Source organism: Lolium perenne, chromosome 7 (assembly GCF_019359855.2).
Source record: "Lolium perenne isolate Kyuss_39 chromosome 7, Kyuss_2.0, whole genome shotgun sequence".
Lineage (NCBI taxonomy): Eukaryota > Viridiplantae > Streptophyta > Magnoliopsida > Poales > Poaceae > Lolium > Lolium perenne.
In genome coordinates this window covers 100,486,345-100,505,137 of record NC_067250.2, presented here as the reverse complement: position 1 = coordinate 100,505,137, position 18,793 = coordinate 100,486,345, and the positions used below count along the sequence as shown (strand labels likewise).

At 40.5% G+C, this 18,793-nt stretch overlaps 1 protein-coding gene across 2 annotated transcripts; it reads right to left on the bottom strand.

Moving 5' to 3' along the window:
- Positions 1–4,831: 4,831 nt before the first annotated feature.
- On the bottom strand, positions 4,832–7,565 carry LOC127312744 (uncharacterized). Of its 2 annotated transcripts, none has more exons than XM_051343291.2 (7): positions 7,511–7,565; positions 6,310–6,552; positions 5,985–6,147; positions 5,614–5,839; positions 5,166–5,284; positions 5,024–5,068; positions 4,832–4,931 (listed from the first exon to the last, which is right to left on the bottom strand). In XM_051343291.2, exons 1-7 carry the CDS (start codon positions 7,513–7,515, stop codon positions 4,914–4,916), a joined length of 819 nt encoding a protein of 272 aa, XP_051199251.1. In that variant the 5' UTR covers positions 7,516–7,565; the 3' UTR covers positions 4,832–4,913. The 2 variants fall into 2 exon arrangements, with proteins under 2 accessions (XP_051199251.1, XP_051199250.1); XM_051343290.2 differs by having other exon boundaries at positions 4,832–4,921.
- Positions 7,566–18,793: the final 11,228 nt, after the last annotated feature.

Genomic DNA, 18,793 nt, shown 5'->3' with positions numbered 1-18,793 from the left:
TTCCACAATTTTTTTGAACCAACCTGAATAACAAATGCAATGATAAGCGAACCTAATTGATGAAACAAGCTTCAAAACAAATTTTAGGAAGAACATGTGCTAATTGCTAAATGCAAAAAAATCAAACTAGAGGAGACACGAATCCCAATTTTACCAATTAATTAGGAATTTTACTCCTTCCATATCGGTTTATCGGTCTTACTTGTGTACCTAGACCGTCAATTTGACATATGTAATATAAACTATATAACACAAAAATTATGCCATTATAAAATATAACATCTAAAGTTTCTAGTGATAAATTTTATATATCTCATAATAAGTTGGTCAAATTAATCACCTGGTGCTACGAGTAAGACTAATAAACCGATATGGAGGGAGTATGTGCTAAGTGACATGAAGCAGAGTCAAAAACACGGAATCAACTTGGGGCAAGTAAACCAAAAGGCATGTGTTATTATTAGGTTGATGCAGTTTCTTCCTCAGGCATTATGATTGATTAGAATACTATTATTCTAAAAAATTAGGATTTTTATCAATTCATTAGTATGTGTTGGATTAGCATGTATGAGTAATTTATTTCTTCTAATGCTCCTTACACGTGTTTTATGAGATCATGAATACGTACATTAGAATAACCTCACCCCACCTATACCGGCCATGTTCACATAATGAAGAGATCTTGGTCACCTCTCTCTCTCCCTCTGTTTAGTAATGCATATGTCTTCTTTTACTTGTCCTGGTTTTAATTGCAGAATTTAAGAGAAGCACTGCATTTACAAATGATGCCTAAAGTGAAAATGACTAAAAGTAATAAACCATGAGCATATAGCATGACTTTTGTGGCATATAAATTCATGTTAAATACATAATAATTATGCATATGTGTATGAGTTAGGATCGCGAAGTACAGCAACATCCTGTAACATGGGCTAGTTGTGTTCAGTAGTTTTGCATAATCAAAATACTTAGTACAAAAAGGTAAAACCAAGATGCTGTGTTGGAGAACTCCACACATACTGGCTGCTATACACAGGAAATGTGTAATTAGTATGCATAATATTGCATAGATTTTAGAAATGTATTTCAAGAGAAAGTTATTCAACGATTACCCTCTAATATTCTCTCACTTAGTTTTGAAAGGGCATTTGAAATCGATGTAGACTACATGCAAGCTCTGTGTTGATGATGCTAAACCCGTCAATAACACTGGTAACTTGTTTCTAGAAACTTATCCTTTGGATTCGCGACAACGGGGCAAGGAGACGGCTCCACATGGCATATATCCAAGCCTACATTGATACTGTGGTCATGTACATGCACCCTTGGCACATCACCGACACCAACATATTCAAATGGTGGTGGTGCGGGGGGGGGGGGGGGGGGGGGGGTATCCTAATTTGTTGTTCTAGCCCACCTGTTGGTAGTCACGATGCTTGTAATACTAGTCCACCGCTATCCTCAATTTCTTGCTCATCCTTTATCGACACCCTTGGCTCTGCTGCAGCCACCTTGTTTCCTTCTTTCCCGTACTGAGAAACGATGAAAATAACTCTATTATGGCGATGCATAATCCCACACTTACCAACTTGTACATTCATGCACCGTCAGTGGCAGTTAGAAACTTGAATTCGACGGCTTGTACACGATAGATGATGTTGGAGCCAACGTCAATCCCAAGAAGACAATGTGCATCCCAAAGCCCACTGTTTTGGCGACGATGTTGAAAATATGGCTAATGCTCTTGAGATAATGCGAGCATGAAGGATCCCCATCTAAGCATAATTAAACATGATAAAGTATTTGAAAAAAATGAAATTGTGTCTAGGAGGAACTGGACACTTTTTTTTGATATAGTAGAAGCGGGACTTGGCGTGACAATTCTGAAATTGGTCCCAGACAAGAATCGAACTCCGGTCGTTGGGGTGCGCCACTGCGACCCCAACCATTGGGCGTGATAAAGTATTTGAAGCTTAATGTGGACATGAAATAGACAATATTCACAATTCAAATGAAATCAACATCCCGATATATATTTTCCAAAGAAACTCGGGGTGATATGTATAATACAAAACATTAATACATACCAATGAGATAGGGTGGTGAACGTGCCTCCCCGTCGACTGCAAGAGGCCGAGACTTCCAAACTGCGGTTGTATCGTGCATCAAGAGGCTGAGAGTTGCTATTTATTTTTAACAAACAGAAGTTAGGAATAAATTAACAATGTAAGAGAATGCGAAAAAGAGTTGGTGGAGTTAGCAGTAAAAACAAGTGACAAGCATGAGTTGAATGTTATTTCAACATGTCTTGTCCATGTTGGCAAGACAACTCCCTAAAAACGCTTTGTCTATGTAGGCAAGTGACCACAACAACATATTAACCATAGGATAGTATTCTCGATGCATAACCAAAATGCGGTATCTTCTTTCATAAGGGGAAAATACGGAGGAATAAGCATCATTCGATGCACACATCCATTTTTATTGTAGTGATATCATCATCTAGAGTTTAAAGTTCACGGATCACAAAGAGTGGATAACTCATGAAGATGAATATTCTCTAAATTAGCCTAACACAGGTTAGAAACTTGTAGTAATTTACTTCAAGATATGATCGAATATCTTCAAAAAAATATCTCTGCGGTTTGATATTCTACATTGTCAGTGGGGAAGCTTCCCTAGGGCCAATGGGGCGATACCCCTACCCCAAAAGAAATCCAGAGAATGCCCTTGGTTGCCCGTCTTATATTTTAAGCATTGCTTCAAAATTTAAGCATAATTAATTTTTATCGTTGTCAACTTGATCTACTTTCCAAGAAGGTGGAGGAGAAGAGCCAAGATGGTGAATATGAGCAGGTGATTGCACTATTAGAAAAAATCCAACAACACTATTAAGGAAGTCTTTCCAAGGACTAGTTAAAATAAAATGGTGTCATTCTTTTGATGTCCAAATCAGTTGATGTCACGATGTGGGTTAGATATTTGATTTGGCAACATGGTTGTTAATGCAGTCGCAATAGTGAGAAAAACATAGCTATGCATGTAGAAGCTGCCAGCAAAGCAAACAAAAATTTGGCCCAAAACGATAAGGCACCAACATATTGAAGTGACATATTTTACATAAGATCCATAAAAGATGTCGTTCTCATCGGTACCAACATATAGATATTCATAACGAATGTTTGTAGTCTCGTTCGAATGTGTGCTGAATTTTTGTTGAGTACATCAATCTAAGAGTACATGAACCATGGCAACAATTACACTTAACCGTTTAACTCCACCATTCGGCAGAACCAGACCGTTAATTTCCTGATGACTATATAATACCTGGCATGTTGCTGCTGATCATTTGTAACAAAATAGCAAACGTAGATATGCGCCAAGGAAAAACATAAAGTAAAAAATGACGAACAGTAAAAATAGCCAGGTGAGCCATGTAGTATTTATTGCAACAATAATCTTAGGAAACTCTGTCTAAGAAGATTACAGATTTCCCAAAATTACCTCCCCAACTAAAACATGTCATGGATCAACATAAATTGTATGTAATACAATTTTCACAATAAACATTTGAAGACTAAAATGAGGAAAATAAACCCTTAAATAAGTTTTGTATTATTGCTTCATCAATTTTTTGTTGGATGTACTGCATATCAAGTGTACCAACCCGGCAAGTGAGCAGCTTCAATCCAAGATATCCCTTAAGAATCATACATGTTCCACTTTATATTTTGGGAAGTTTCGTTTCATTTAGATAAGTGGTTTATGAACAGAACTAAATCATAAACCAACTATCCAAACGAAATGAAACTTACCCATAATACTCAACGAACTTATATGATTTATTGGAATTTTTCATTTTTTTCTGGATAGTTTGAAATTTGGGTTCAAAATTGGCATCAACCGTTTGGCTAGAAATCTTGATCGAAGGACACTTACATAGGCAAAGTCACCCTGAGGCTTTGGTACACAAAGTCACTAAAGCTCTGTCCCTCTGTGAGGCCCTCAAGTACTTGTGATGCGTCTATGGAGACGACGACTGTTATGTTTCAGATTCGTGTAAGGAACTTTCTGCTGTCCTATGGGCAATACAGATTTGCATGTGCTGACTGCTGCATTAGCAAGGTGCCATCACCATCTTATCATTTTACTTGAGGCTAGAGTCATTTGCCATCATTCTGAATTCATAAGTATATATAGATGCCTGAATTGAGTTGTAAGTACGTGAGTAGGTTCATTCTTGATATTGTAACACTGGTGGTTCATACATTTTTCAAAATATAATAGGACTGTACATGTATGCATCAGGAATATCGTAAACCTCTGAACATGCATCCATAGGAACTAGAAATGGGTAGGAGAAAAACTGCAAGTACCAGTCAAGGTTACTGTTGGGGAGGGCGATTAAGAGGTACGATGATGGTTATCAAGGGTCATCCAGCAGGAGATGACATATGAGACCGCGGTCACATCTATTTTATTCTATTCTTTCTGAAATAAGGCTGTCATTTTGATTGATTCAAGACAAGGTTAGAAAACAGCCTACTTAGGCGCTTTTATTTTCATTGAATTTGGTTCCAATCAGGCTCTGCGCTAAATAAATAAATAGATAGATCTTTGACGGATGAGCAACTACTACAATCTACTTCTTCTTATTTTTTCGAGAGTAATCTACTTCTTCTTATGAAACCATCAAAGGCACTTACTCAGAAAGGGTAGTTCATAGTAAATAGGTCCATCTCAAAACCAGATGTTATTGCCTTGTTGTCTTCGCTAACATTGGCTATAGCATGCAAAGTTTAACACTAAAAATATACACATTAGTCCAATCTTAAACTCCAGTTTTCTTTCATAACTTCCACGCCAGAAGCCTAGAAGGTACCATTCTCTGTTTCTCAATATATCCTGGTTTATTAAAGCCCTGGACAAAACTAAATACACAAGGAATCATCAATCAAGTAACCAAGCATTATGTTACTACATACTCCATATAATACTATGACGCTACAAGATAAGCAATTACCATCTTCTCGTAGAAAATTCTTAACCTCTTCTCCTCGGCTACCGGCTGTAAAAGGAATGAAATTAACAGTGAGTGAAGCAACAAAAGGATACAAACCGCTATCTCAGAATCAAGCTTGCATGAAATAAATCATCTTACTTACGTCTTCGTCACAGTCTTCACGGACCATATTAGAAGCACCAAATGGAAAACATGCATCAGCTTGACCAGGTGAGTATACAGCAGCGTTGGGGTGCTTCGCATTACAACCATGGCATCTACCTTTATTTATATGGGGAAAAATGTGAGTGTGGAATTGTCATTGAATTGCCGAATAACTAATCAGCCACAAGCATAGTAAAAAAAATATTGTGTAAATATTCAACATGGCCGTGCAACATACAGCTCGAGGATAATGGATGAGGTGACCCGTGGCAAGCAAACATGTCAGTATAGTAAACAAATAAAGATGATATGCTAGAGCTAGAATGATACGGGTGCCACATCATAGAAACATATTTATAGGACTGTCTAACAGATAAGTTCAAGTTAGCGTGACGCATGAACTGTATTTGAACAAAAATCTATGTTAGGATAAGAGTATATAATACCATTATCAATGGGATGAATCCTGCAGAAACAGCTGACCACAAATTTGCGTTCTCCTGTCTTAATGTCACAGGTAACTTCAGCAAAGAAGAGCTCATCCATGCGACAATCCAACTCTTCAGTTCCCTTAATCTTTGTAGTGAAATTGATATGATAGGTCACTTTATAAGCATCACGCACACAAACTGATTCGTAGTGCACGATATTCTTGAGTTCATATGCAAGATCCTAAAAGTTAAGAACAGTAATTAATTAATTGATTGTTGCATGAAAGAGTCGACGACTTCAAGAGTCCTTAATTAATTGATTGTTACAGTAGAACACAGTGCAACCGACATAGAGTGAAGGCAGGAAGGAGGGATAGAGAGCAAACCCCGATATAATCGTTATATTTATCCACCAAAGCTTGAACCAACAGGCGCCTCCGATCACGTCTTTCATCAACGTTAAAACGCTTCTTCCTTTTGCCATCAGGCCAGTAAAGACATTGCCGTACAACATAATCCACTTGAGTATCTTCAGGCTGAGGCATCGTGCTAGTTTTTGGTCACAACATTTGATATGGTTAGTAGATTTTACTTTACCAAAAGTGGGGAAATCAATGTGATAACTGACTGCATGTGTACACCCAAAATAGGAATAAATTAGCTTGTGAAAATGAAAATGTAGAAAGAAGTCCGAGATTAAAAAAAAGTTACATTTTGGGATCCTGCCGTTGTTTCAGGTCGCATTCAATAGCAGAGTAAACCTCTTCTAAGGTCTTAAATGGGCCACCCACATGAGGATATGCGTGGTAAGATCCAGCAAGATCAACCCTGATGTAAAACATCATGCCCCATTCCCACCGGTCCAAAGTCAGAATGCATGGGGAGGCGAGGCAATCGGGGATGATGTCAAGACGGGCAGGTTTCAGCGATGATGAGATCAAATCGTTCTCAGACCTGAAGTGCAACAAGCAGGTTGATTAGCAGAATAACAATTTATCTTAAAATATGATGAAGAATCCACATTCTAATAAGTGCAATGGGAAAAGGGCCCCTTTCCCCCCTGCTTTCTACACAAAATCAGGAATATCAGAAATCATCCCGCGGGCTAGTTGGGACATAAATCCGACAGAAATGCATAATATCCCTCCCTCCCCAGTCCTCCAATCCCCATCTACTGATAGGCAAATCAAACAATCCAATTTCGACAACACAACTGAAAATGGATGGTTTGGTCCTGGGTTGCGGCAGATGCGAAGTAGAGAGTGGTGACCCAAGAGTCCAAGACGGCACAGGCTGCGTTGATGACTCGCTGCATGGTTGGGAGCGGCATGCGGTCGGGCAGAGGCGGTCAGGTGAAGTAACAGCCCTCCAGATCTACCTCGAAAATTCGACATAGATGAGTGAACCTCCGCCGAAGGAGGTGACACAGTCAGGTGTGGTCGTCAGGCGCTCGCTCACAAGGATCATCCGGCTTCCGGCAGGCTCCACAAGTAGTTCCCATCCCATGGATGGACAGCAGGATATCAGGGTCGCGCCCCATGATAATCCGGAAATGCGCCGGTATGCGTCGTCCGGGATGGAAGCAAGCTCGCGGAAGAGAATCGGAGGAAGCATGGAGATTGGAGAATTGGGTTGATTTGCGACGGAGGGGAGACGAACTGCCATGGTTTCAAAAGAAAAAAGGAAAAAAAAAAAAAACAGGGCCGGAGTTGCCGGCGTCGCACACCACTGCCCTAGCCCTAAGGTTTGGGATCACCCTTGCCGACACACCGTCGCCGGCTCCGGCTCGCTATCGCCTTCTCCACCCCGACGGAGCCGCTTCTGACTCGGGGAGAGAACGAGATAGAGAGAGAAGATCATGTTGAAACGTGGAGGAAGGTGAACATAATCGAGAGAGGGAAGGACAACGTACGCCATAGGTGCAGGGCCGGTGTTGCTTGAGTTGAGACGCTGGACGATCGCGTTCGTGTAGTAGTCCAATGTGTGGACTACCGATTCCTACCCTTGTTTATATATAAGTCAGGTGGAGTACATATCTCCGACTCCGACTCCGACTCCGACTCCGCTATATATCCTACACCGATGTGCCTACATCTTCTTTTCTTGTTTATGTTCGAGAAGAAGGCAGCACAATAGCGTCTCGGAAAATAACGAATCAGTAACCGGCTCGACCTTTGCAACCTCGTGCTAAGCTAAATCAGTACAGCGAACCTATTAGAAGTCGTTTGTTATCTATTATTTGGATCTGGAATCTTGAAATTCATTTTAAAATTTCATAGGTGGGTTGTTTGGTTGCCACAGAATTGGACCGTCATTTCATTTAGAAAATCCAGCAAAATAACATCATGGGTAAACACGATTCCGAGCTGAGACATGTCATTCGTGTTTCTCTATGGAAACCATTTACAAATTCAATATTGAATTCTGCTGTCATTTGCAATTTCTGTGGTAACCAAACAAGTGTTCATTTCTAAAATTACAATGTAAATAAAATGAATACATGTATTTATTTCAAAATGCTACAAATGAAAGGAAAGACTAGCTTCCAAACGACTTCTTAGTCTCATTCTCCCGCCTTGTGGTTTTACTGGGCCTTCCCATCTTTTGGACAACCGCTTATCATCCTTGATAGGACAGCTCACAGGAAATGATACATAGCACAATTCCTGGATGATTCAGAAAAGCATCCGTAGAGATGAAACAACGTGCCTTTGAAACATCGTAGAAGAAATTGTAATCAACAAATTCATGTCAAGCAGCTGCATATGAGGAAAATCACAGACAATATTGTGGACAGACAAAATATTGGTTACAACTATTGCCTACATATCTGTACACCCAATCTGCCGGTGCACTTCTATTGGTCGTCGCATCTATTCTCCGCGAAGTTTGGGGATGGGTAGGAAATCCGGTAACAATCATGGGGGTTTCCCCGTTTTGGAAGGCTAACATTTTTGAACCATACAGACATTTTTTCGGCTCACAAACAGTTTTTTAAACCCCCGATATTTTTCAAATGTATGAACATTTTGTGAATCTCGCGAATAGATTTTTGAGTACGCACATTTTTAAATGTCGCGGACATTTTTTAAAACTTGTTATTATTTTTTAATTGTACAATCAATTTTGAATCTGGCGAACAGGTTATCAAACCTTGCAAAAAAAAAATCGAGCTCTACAAACATTTGTAAGCCCCACAAGCATTTTTTAAAACCACGCGAGTGTTTTTAATTTATATGAACCTTTTTTATATCTTACTAACATATTTTTTATTGTATTTATTAACTTTCAGAATCTCAATGCAAATATATGTACACAATCTATTGACATTAAGTTTTCTATTTTTACGTGCTATGATACGGAATCTATCTATAATATTATTCCCCCCTCTTATTATTAGTTACAGTGCTACATCAACTTTTTCGCATGCATAGAATGCATGATACTACCTATAATATCTTTATTGTGGGTAGTCTTATTCATCTAAGTCAGTATACCTTGCACACTATGTTGTTTCGACAAGAAGCGATTATGTGGAAGCGATCTGGGGCTCTTGGGGACCCTACGTTGCAGGATTGTAGCCTAGCTTTTCATTCGTGAAAGGATCTGGATAACTGACCGACTGGCCAAGAGAAGACTACACTAGAAGGATAAGTGTGTCTTCTGCAACTCCGGATATAAAATATTCAACACTTGTTTGCAAGCATGTGCCATAGTTAACATACTTTAGAGCCTTAATTGGGCTAATCTCGAACATGTCGTATCTTCCATAAATCATCGGTTCCACCATTGCTTCCTTTTCCTTATGCCTGTTTTTCTCCTTAATATATGACATGCAACTTTCATGCATTATTCGGAAAAAAAAACCCCGCAAAGGCCCATAACACGCCACATTCTGATCGATGGAGTCGAAGCTGAGCAAATGAGACACGCAAACACCTACTGACTTAGAGGCAAGGTAGTGCACCTAAGCAGCTCACACCGAAATGAGAATGCATTTTGCCATACACTAGTTTCCTTCTCCTAGATCTACTTGTGAGACTTGATTATATCTAGCCTCTCAGAAGATAGGCGCTCGAGTGGACACAGGGTTTGGAGTTCAGCCACCTCGTCTCCCATTCTTTTTGATAGAGATGAAATTTTGCTCTTTCTCGATACAGACCGACTATTCAAACTCAAGGATCTGAGCCTTTAGGTGGTGTTTTTTCCTTATGAAATTCACTCGTACTGGCATCCAAAACCCAACCCATTTTCTCTTTTTGCAGCCCAAAAAGCATAATGAATAATTGCAAGAAGAAAAAGGAGAGAAACTAAAAAAAAGACCAACACCGAATGTTGTCAAGCTTCTTCTGGAGGTCATCGTAGATTTCTTTGCCTTTCCAAGACGCACTCCAAATTGCCAAACCTTCGTTAGGGTCTTGATCATTTCCTCTCGTTCAAGAAAACTATCAAAAGGAAGACTACATAACAAAAGTTAAGTCTCAAACAGACCCATTCAAGTCGAGTGAAGACTCGAAACGAGCAAGCGCAAAATGAAGTCAAGACAAGTAACAAGCCGGCTTTGCTCGAACTGAATCGAGACTCGGGGGCTATAGAAGGATAATACTACCGATGGCCCACATTTTTGAAGCAAGAAGGAAGAAGACATACCTCCATGCTCTCCTTATATCCACACAGGACGTTCTTCATCAAATAATATTTCTTCTCAACACAATCGTGATAAAAGCCTGCTTTGAGAATTGGTAGTTTTCTCTAGGATCCATTGGTCCTTGGGCATTGTCGACGCAGAAGCGACCATAGTGACATCCTCAGCTGTAAACTCTCTTTGTTGAGAGATGCCACCCGTGCTACAATAATGTTACCCCGGGGCCGATTGGCCTTCAGTCTAGCTGATGGCCGTGGCCTCCATCACACTACCCACAACGAGTTCCTCCACGAGCCTATCCAAAGACGTTGCATCTACCTCTTCCAAATACTTTTTTGTTCTTTTTGAGGACCTCTTTAGATTGTTGGAATTCTTTTTGTGTAGGATTTTATTCCTTAGGATTCCCCCCTATAGACGGCCTTTGGATAAGAGGAATAGTGATACAACTAATTGATGGGGTTCGTAGCATAGAAAACAAAAAAATTCCTACCGCAAGACGAATAAAACCAATAGATCTAATCTATGGAACACCCAAGATCTAATCTACAAGATCGAAGCAACGAGATGGAGATGAGACTAACCCTCGAAGATTCCAAAGTCTACGAGATTAATCTCGTTGTTGATGTAGACGATCGTCCCCGGTGCTGCAATCCGGCAGCACTTCCGTACTCGGTCGCGCGTACGGTGTCGATGAAGCTCCTTCCTCTCCCCGTTCCAGCGGGTAGCGGAGGTGTGGTAGATCTCCACGGAATCCCAACAGCACGACGACGTGGTGGTGGTGGAGGAGAATTCCTGCAGGGCTTCGCCCAAGCCGGAGCAGGAGAAACTGGGAGGGAGGAGAGGTGGCAAATTAGGGTTGCGAACGGAGCAGCTTTGGCCGGCCAAACTATCCCACTATATATAGTCGGGAACTAGGGTTAGGGTTTCACAAAACCCATCTAGTGTCGGCGCCTGGTGGGCCCACACAATACCCTGGCGCGGCCTGGGGGGGCCGCGTCGGCGTGTTGTGTGGCCCACCCCTGGCCTTTCTCCTTCTCCCCTTTGGACTCCGTCTACGTGACAGAAAAATAAGAACCTCTGTTTTTATTTCGTCCAATTCCGAGAATGTTTCCAGAACAACTTTTCTTGAAATACAAAACAGCAGAATTCTTCCAGAACAATTCCGGTCCTCCTCGTGATGTCTTGGATCCCATCCGAGACTCCGAACAACATTCGGTCTCCATCTCATATTCCGAATCTACCTATGCGACATCGAACCTTAAGCGCGTCACCCTACGGTTCGTGAACAATGCAGACATGGTCGAGACTCCTCTCCGAGCAATAACCAATAGCGGGATCTGGAGATCCATAATGGCTCCCACATATTCAACGATGACTTAGTGATCGATTGAACCAATTACATACGATGCCAATTCCCTTTGTCTCGCGATATTTTACTTGTCCGAGGTTCGATCATCGGTATCTCCATACCTTGTTCAACCTCGTTACCGACAAGTACTCTTTACTCGTACCGTGGTATGTGATCTCTTATGAACCATTCATATGCTTGCAAGCTAATCAGATGACATTCCACCGAGAGGGCCCAGAGTATATCTATCCGTAATCAGGAGGGACAAATTCCACTATTGATCCATATGCCTCAACTCACACTTTCCGAATACTTAATCCCATCTTTATAACCACCCATTTACGCAATGGCGTTTGATGTAATCAAAGTACCCTTCCGGTGTAAGTGATTTACATGATCTCATGGTCGAAGGACTAAGACAACTATGTATCGAAAGCTTATAGCATTTTGAACTTAATGACTTGATCTTATGCTACGCTTATTTGGGTGTGTGTCCATTATATCATTCAACTAATGACATAACCTTGTTATTAATAACATCCAATGTTCATGATCACGAAACCATGATCATCCATTAATCAACAAGCTAGTTATACAAGAGGCTTACTAGGGACTCCTTGTTGTTTACATAACACACATGTATCAATGTTTCGGTTAATACAATTATAGCATGGTATGCAAACATTTATCATAAACACAAAGATATTATAATAACCACTTTATTATTGCCTCTTGGGCATATCTCCATGATCTCCCACTTGCACTAGAGTCAATAATCTAGATTACATTGTAAGGTACCTAACACCCATGGCATTCTGGTGTTGGTCATGCTTTGCCCTTGGGAGAGCTTTAGTCAACGGATCTGCAACATTCAGATCTGTGTGTACTTTGCAAATCTCTACTTCACCATCTTCGATGTACTCGCGAATCGAATGAAAACGCAGCTTGATATGCTTCAGCTTCTTGTGTGACCTTGGTTCCTTTGCATTGGCGATGGCACCCGTGTTGTCACAATAAATGACTAACGGGTCCAATGCACTAGGAACCACACCAAGCTCAACAATGAACCTCTTCATCCATACCGCTTCCGATGAAGCCTCTGAAGCCGCTATATATTCATATTCTGTTGAAGATTTTGCCACCGTGCACTGCTTGGAACTGCTCCAGCTTACTGCCGCACCATTCAATATAAACACGTACCCAGACTGAGACTTAGAGTCATCAGGATCGGTGTTCCAACTTGCATCGGTGTAACTGGTTACAACGAGCTCTTGGTCACCGCCATAACAAAGAAACATATCCTTAGTCTTTTTCAAGTACTTCAGGATATTCTTGACCGCTGTCCAGTGTTCCATTCCTGGATCACTTTGATATCTGCTGGTCAAACTAACAGCATGTGCGATATCCGGTCTAGTACACAGCATGGCATACATGAGAGAGCCTACTGCCGAAGCATAGGGGATTTTGCTCATTGATGCGTGCAATTAACACACGTCCGTTGGGAACCCCAAGAGGAAGGTGTGATGCAGACAGTAGCAAGTTTTCCCTCAGAAAGAAACCAAGGTTTATCGAACCAGGAGGAGCCAAGAAGCACGTTGAAGGTTGATGGCGGCGGGATGTAGTGCGGCGCAACACCAGAGATTCCGGCGCCAACGTGGAACCTGCACAACACAAACCAAGTACTTTGCCCCAACGAAACAGTGAGGTTGTCAATCTCACCGGCTTGCTGTAACAAAGGATTAACCGTATTGTGTGGAAGATGATTGTTTGCAGAAAACAAGAAACAAGTATTACGATGGGATTGTATTTCAGTAAAGAGAATTGGACCGGGGTCCACAGTTCACTAGAGGTGTCTCTCCCATAAGATAAAAGCATGTTGGGTGAACAAATTACAGTCGGGCAATTGACGAATAGAGAGAGCATAACAATGCACATACATGTCATGATAAATATAGTGAGATTTAATTAGGCATTACGACAAAGTACATAGACCGCTATCCAGCATGCATCTATGCCTAAAAAGTCCACCTTCAGGTTATCATCCGAACCCCCTCCAGTATTAAGTTGAAAACAACAGACAATTGCATTAAGTATTGCGCGTAATGTAATCAATAACTACATCCTTAGACATAGCATCAATGTTTTATCCCTAGTGGCAACAGCACATCCATAATCTTAGAACTTTCTGTCACTGTCCCAGATTCACGGAGACATGAACCCACTATCGAGCATAAATACTCCCTCTTGGAGTTACTAGCATCAACTTGGCCAGAGCCTCTACTAATAACGGAGAGCATGCAAGATCATAAACAACACATAGGTAATAACTTGATAATTAACATAACATAGTATTCTCTATCCATCGGATCCCGACAAACACAACATATAGTATTACAGATAGATGATCTTGATCATGTTAGGCAGCTCACAAGATCCAACAATGAAGCACAATGAGGAGAAGACAACCATCTAGCTACTGCTATGGACCCATAGTCCAGGGGTGAACTACTCACTCATCACTCCGGAGGCGACCATGGCGGCGTAGAGTCCTCCGGAGATGAATCCCCTCTCCGGCAGGTGCCGGAGGAGATCTCCAGAATCCCCCGAGATGGGATTGGCGGCGGCGGCGTCTCAGTAAGGTTTTCCGTATCGTGGCTCTCCGTACTGGGGGTTTCGCGACGGAGGCTATGTGTCGGCGGACGGGCAGGTAAAGAGGCGGCACGAGGGCCCACACCATAGGTCGGCGCGGCCGGGGCCCGGGCCGCGCCGCCTAGGGTGTGGCCACCTCGTGGCCCCACTTCGTCTCCTCTTCGGTCTTCGGAAGCTTCGTGGCAAAATAGGACCCTGGGCGTTGATTTCGTCCAATTCCGAGAATATTTCGTTACTAGGATTTCTGAAACCAAAAATAGCAGAAACAAAGAATCGGCACTTCGGCATCTTGTTAATAGGTTAGTTCCAGAAAATGCACGAATATGACATAAAATGTGCATAAAACATGTAGATATCATCAATAATGTGGCATGGAACACAAGAAATTATCGATACGTCGGAGACGTATCAGCATCCCCAAGCTTAGTTCTGCTCGTCCCGAGCAGGTAAAACGATAACAAAGATAATTTCTGGAGTGACATGCCATCATAACCTTGATCATACTATTTGTAAACATATGTAATGAATGCAGCGATCAAAACAATGTATATGACATGAGTAAACAAGTGAATCATATAGCAAAGACTTTTCATGAATAGTACTTTAAGACAAGCATCAATAAGTCTTGCATAAGAGTTAACTCATAAAGCAATAATTCATAATAAAAGCATTGAAGCAACACATAAGAAGATTAAGTTTCAGCGGTTGCTTTCAACTTATAACGTGTATATCTCATAGATAATTGTCAACATAGAGTAATATAATAAGTGCAATATGCAAGTATGTAGGAATCAATGCACAGTTCACACAAATGTTTGCTTCTTGAGGTGGAGAGAGATAGGTGAACTGACTCAACATAAAAGTAAAAAGAATGGTCCTTCAAAGAGGAAAGCATCGATTGCTATATTTGTGCTAGAGCTTTTATTTTGAAAACATGAAACAATTTTGTCAACGGTAGTAATAAAGCATATGAGTTATGTAAATTATATCTTACAAGTTGCAAGCCTCATGCATAGTATACTAATAGTGCCCGCACCTTGTCCTAATTAGCTTGGACTACCGGATCATCGCAATACACATGTTTTAACCAAGTGTCACAATGGGGTACCTCCATGCCGCCTGTACAAAGGTCTAAGGAGAAAGTTCGCATTTTGGATTTCTCGCTATTGATTATTCTCAACTTAGACATCCATACCGGGACAACATAGACAACAGATAATGGACTCCTCTTTTATCCATAAGCATGTAGCAACAATTATTATTCTCATATGAGATTGAGGATATATATCCAAAACTGAAACTTCCACCATGGATCATGGCTTTAGTTAGCGGCCCAATGTTCTTCTCTAACAATATGCATGCTTAACCATAAGGTGGTAGATCTCCCTTACTTCAGACAAGACGAATATGCATAGCAACTCACATGATATTCAACAAAGAATAGTTGATGGCGTCCCCAGAAACATGGTTATCGCACAACAAGCAACTTAATAAGAGATAATGTGCATAAGTACATATTCAATACCACAATAGTTTTTAAGCTATTTGTCCCATGAGCTATATATTGCAAAGGTGAATGATGGAATTTTAAAGGTATCACTCAAGCAATTTACTTTGGAATGGCGGAGAAATACCATGTAGTAGGTAGGTATGGTGGACACAAATGGCATAGTGGTTGGCTCGAGGATTTTGGAGGCATGAGAAGTATTCCCTCTCGATACAAGGTTTAGGCTAGCAAGGTTATTTGAAACAAACACAAGGATGAACCGGTGCAGCAAAACTCACATAAAAGACATATTGTAAACATTATAAGAATCTACACCGTCTTCCTTGTTGTTCAAAACTCAATACTAGATATTATCTAGACTTTAGAGAGACCAAATATGCAAACCAAATTAGCAAGCTCTAGGTGTTTCTTCATTAATGGGTGCAAAGTATATGATGCAAGAGCTTAAACATGAGCACAACAATTGCCAAGTATCACATTATCCAAGACATTATAGCAATTTACTACATGTATCATTTTCCAATTCCAACCATATAACAATTTAACGAAGAAGAAACTTCGCCATGAATACTATGAGTAAAGCCTAAGGACATACTTGTCCATATGCTACAGCGGAGCGTGTCTCTCTCCCATACAGTGAATGTTAGGATCCATTTATTCAAACAAAAACAAACCGACGCTCCAAGCAAAGCACATAAGATGTGACGGAATAAAAATATAGTTTCAGGGGAGGAACCTGATAATGTTGTCGATGAAGAAGGGGATGCCTTGGGCATCCCCAAGCTTAGACGCTTGAGTCTTCTTAGAATATGCAGGGGTGAACCACCGGGGCATCCCCAAGCTTAGAGCTTTCACTCTCCTTGATCATATTGCATCATACTCCTCTCTTGATCCTTGAAAACTTCCTCCACACCAAACTCGAAACAACTCATAAGAGGGTTAGTGCACAATAAAAATTAACATGTTCAGAGGTGACACAATCATTCTTAACACTTCTGGACATTGCATAAATCTACTGGACATTAATGGATCAAAGAAATTCATCCAACATAGCAAAAGAGGCAATGCGAAATAAAAGGCAGAATCTGTCAAAACAGAACAGTTCGTATTGACGAATTTTAAAATGGCACCATACTTGCTCAAATGAAAATGCCAAAATTGAATGAAAGTTGCGTACATATCTGAGGATCACGCACGTAAATTGGCTTAATTTTCTGAGCTACCTACAGAGAAAACAGCCCAGATTCGTGACAGCAAAGAAATCTGTTTCTGCGCAGTAATCCAAATCTAGTATGAACTTTACTATCAACGACTTTACTTGGCACAACAAAACACTAAACTAAGATAAGGAGAGGTTGCTACAGTAGTAAACAACTACCAAGACACAAAATAAAAACAAAGTACTGTAGCAAAATAACACATGGGTTATCTCCCAAGAAGTTCTTTCTTTATAGCCATTAAGATGGGCTCAGCAGTTTTAATGATGCACTCGCAAGAAATAGTATTTGGAGCAAAAGAGAGCATCAAGAGGCAAATTCAAAACACATTTAAGTCTAAAATGCTTCCTATGTATAGGAATCTTGTAAATAAACAAGTTCATGAAGAGCAAAGTAACAAGCACAGGAAGATAAAACAAGTGTAGCTTCAAGAATTTCAGCACATAGAGAGGTGTTTTAGTAACATGAAAATTTCTACAACCATATTTTCCTCTCTCATAATAATTTTCAGTAGCATCATGAGCAAACTCAACAATTTAACTATCACATAAAGCATTCCTATCATGGGTCTCATGCATAAAATTATTACTCTCCACATAAGCATAATCAATTTTATTAGTTGTAGTGGGAGAAAATTCAACAAAGTGGCTATCATCATATATAGGAGGCATATTGTAATCATAAAAGAAAATTTTCTCCTCAATGCTTGGGGGACTAAAAAGATCATGCTCATCAGAGCCAGCCTCTCCAAGCTTAGAATTTTCCATAGCATTAGCAACAATGGTGTTCAAAGCATTCATAGTAATAACATTCCCATTAGCATGCATATAAAGTTCCATGGGTTTTTTAATTCTCTCTTCAAACACATCATGTCCTAATTCAAGATAAAGTTCATAAAGATCTCTCATATTTTTGTTGTTTTCCATTATGCTTAACTAGTGAAATAAAAACATGCATGATATTAAGTAAAGTAAAACAAGTAACTAATTTTTGTGTTTTTGATATAGCAAACAAGATAGCAAATAAAGTAAAACTAGCAACTATTTTTTTTGTATTTTGATTTAGTGCAGCAAACAAAGTAGTAAATAAAATAAATCAAGACAAAAACAAAGTAAAGAGATTGAGAAGTGGAGACTCCCCTTGCAGCGTGTCTTGATCTCCCCGGCAACGGCGCCAGAAAAAGAGCTTGATGCGTGCAATTAATACACGTCCGTTGGGAACCCCAAGAGGAAGGTGTGATGCAGACAGTAGCAAGTTTTCCCTCAGAAAGAAACCAAGGTTTATCGAACCAGGAGGAGCCAAGAAGCACGTTGAAGGTTGATGGCGGCGGGATGTAGTGCGGCGCAACACCAGAGATTCCGGCGCCAACGTGGAACCTGCACAACACAAACCAAGTACTTTGCCCCAACGAAACAGTGAGGTTGTCAATCTCACCGGCTTGCTGTAACAAAGGATTAACCGTATTGTGTGGAAGATGATTGTTTGCAGAAAACAGTAAAACAAGTATTGCAGTAGATTGTATTTCAGTAAAGAGAATTGGACCGGGGTCCACAGTTCACTAGAGGTGTCTCTCCCATAAGATAAAAGCATGTTGGGTGAACAAATTACAGTCGGGCAATTGATGAATAGAGAGAGCATAACAATGCACATACATGTCATGATAAATATAGTGAGATTTAATTGGGCATTACGACAAAGTACATAGACCGCTATCCAGCATGCATCTATGCCTAAAAAGTCCACCTTCAGGTTATCATCCGAACCCCCTCCAGTATTAAGTTGAAAACAACAGACAATTGCATTAAGTATTGCGCGTAATGTAATCAATA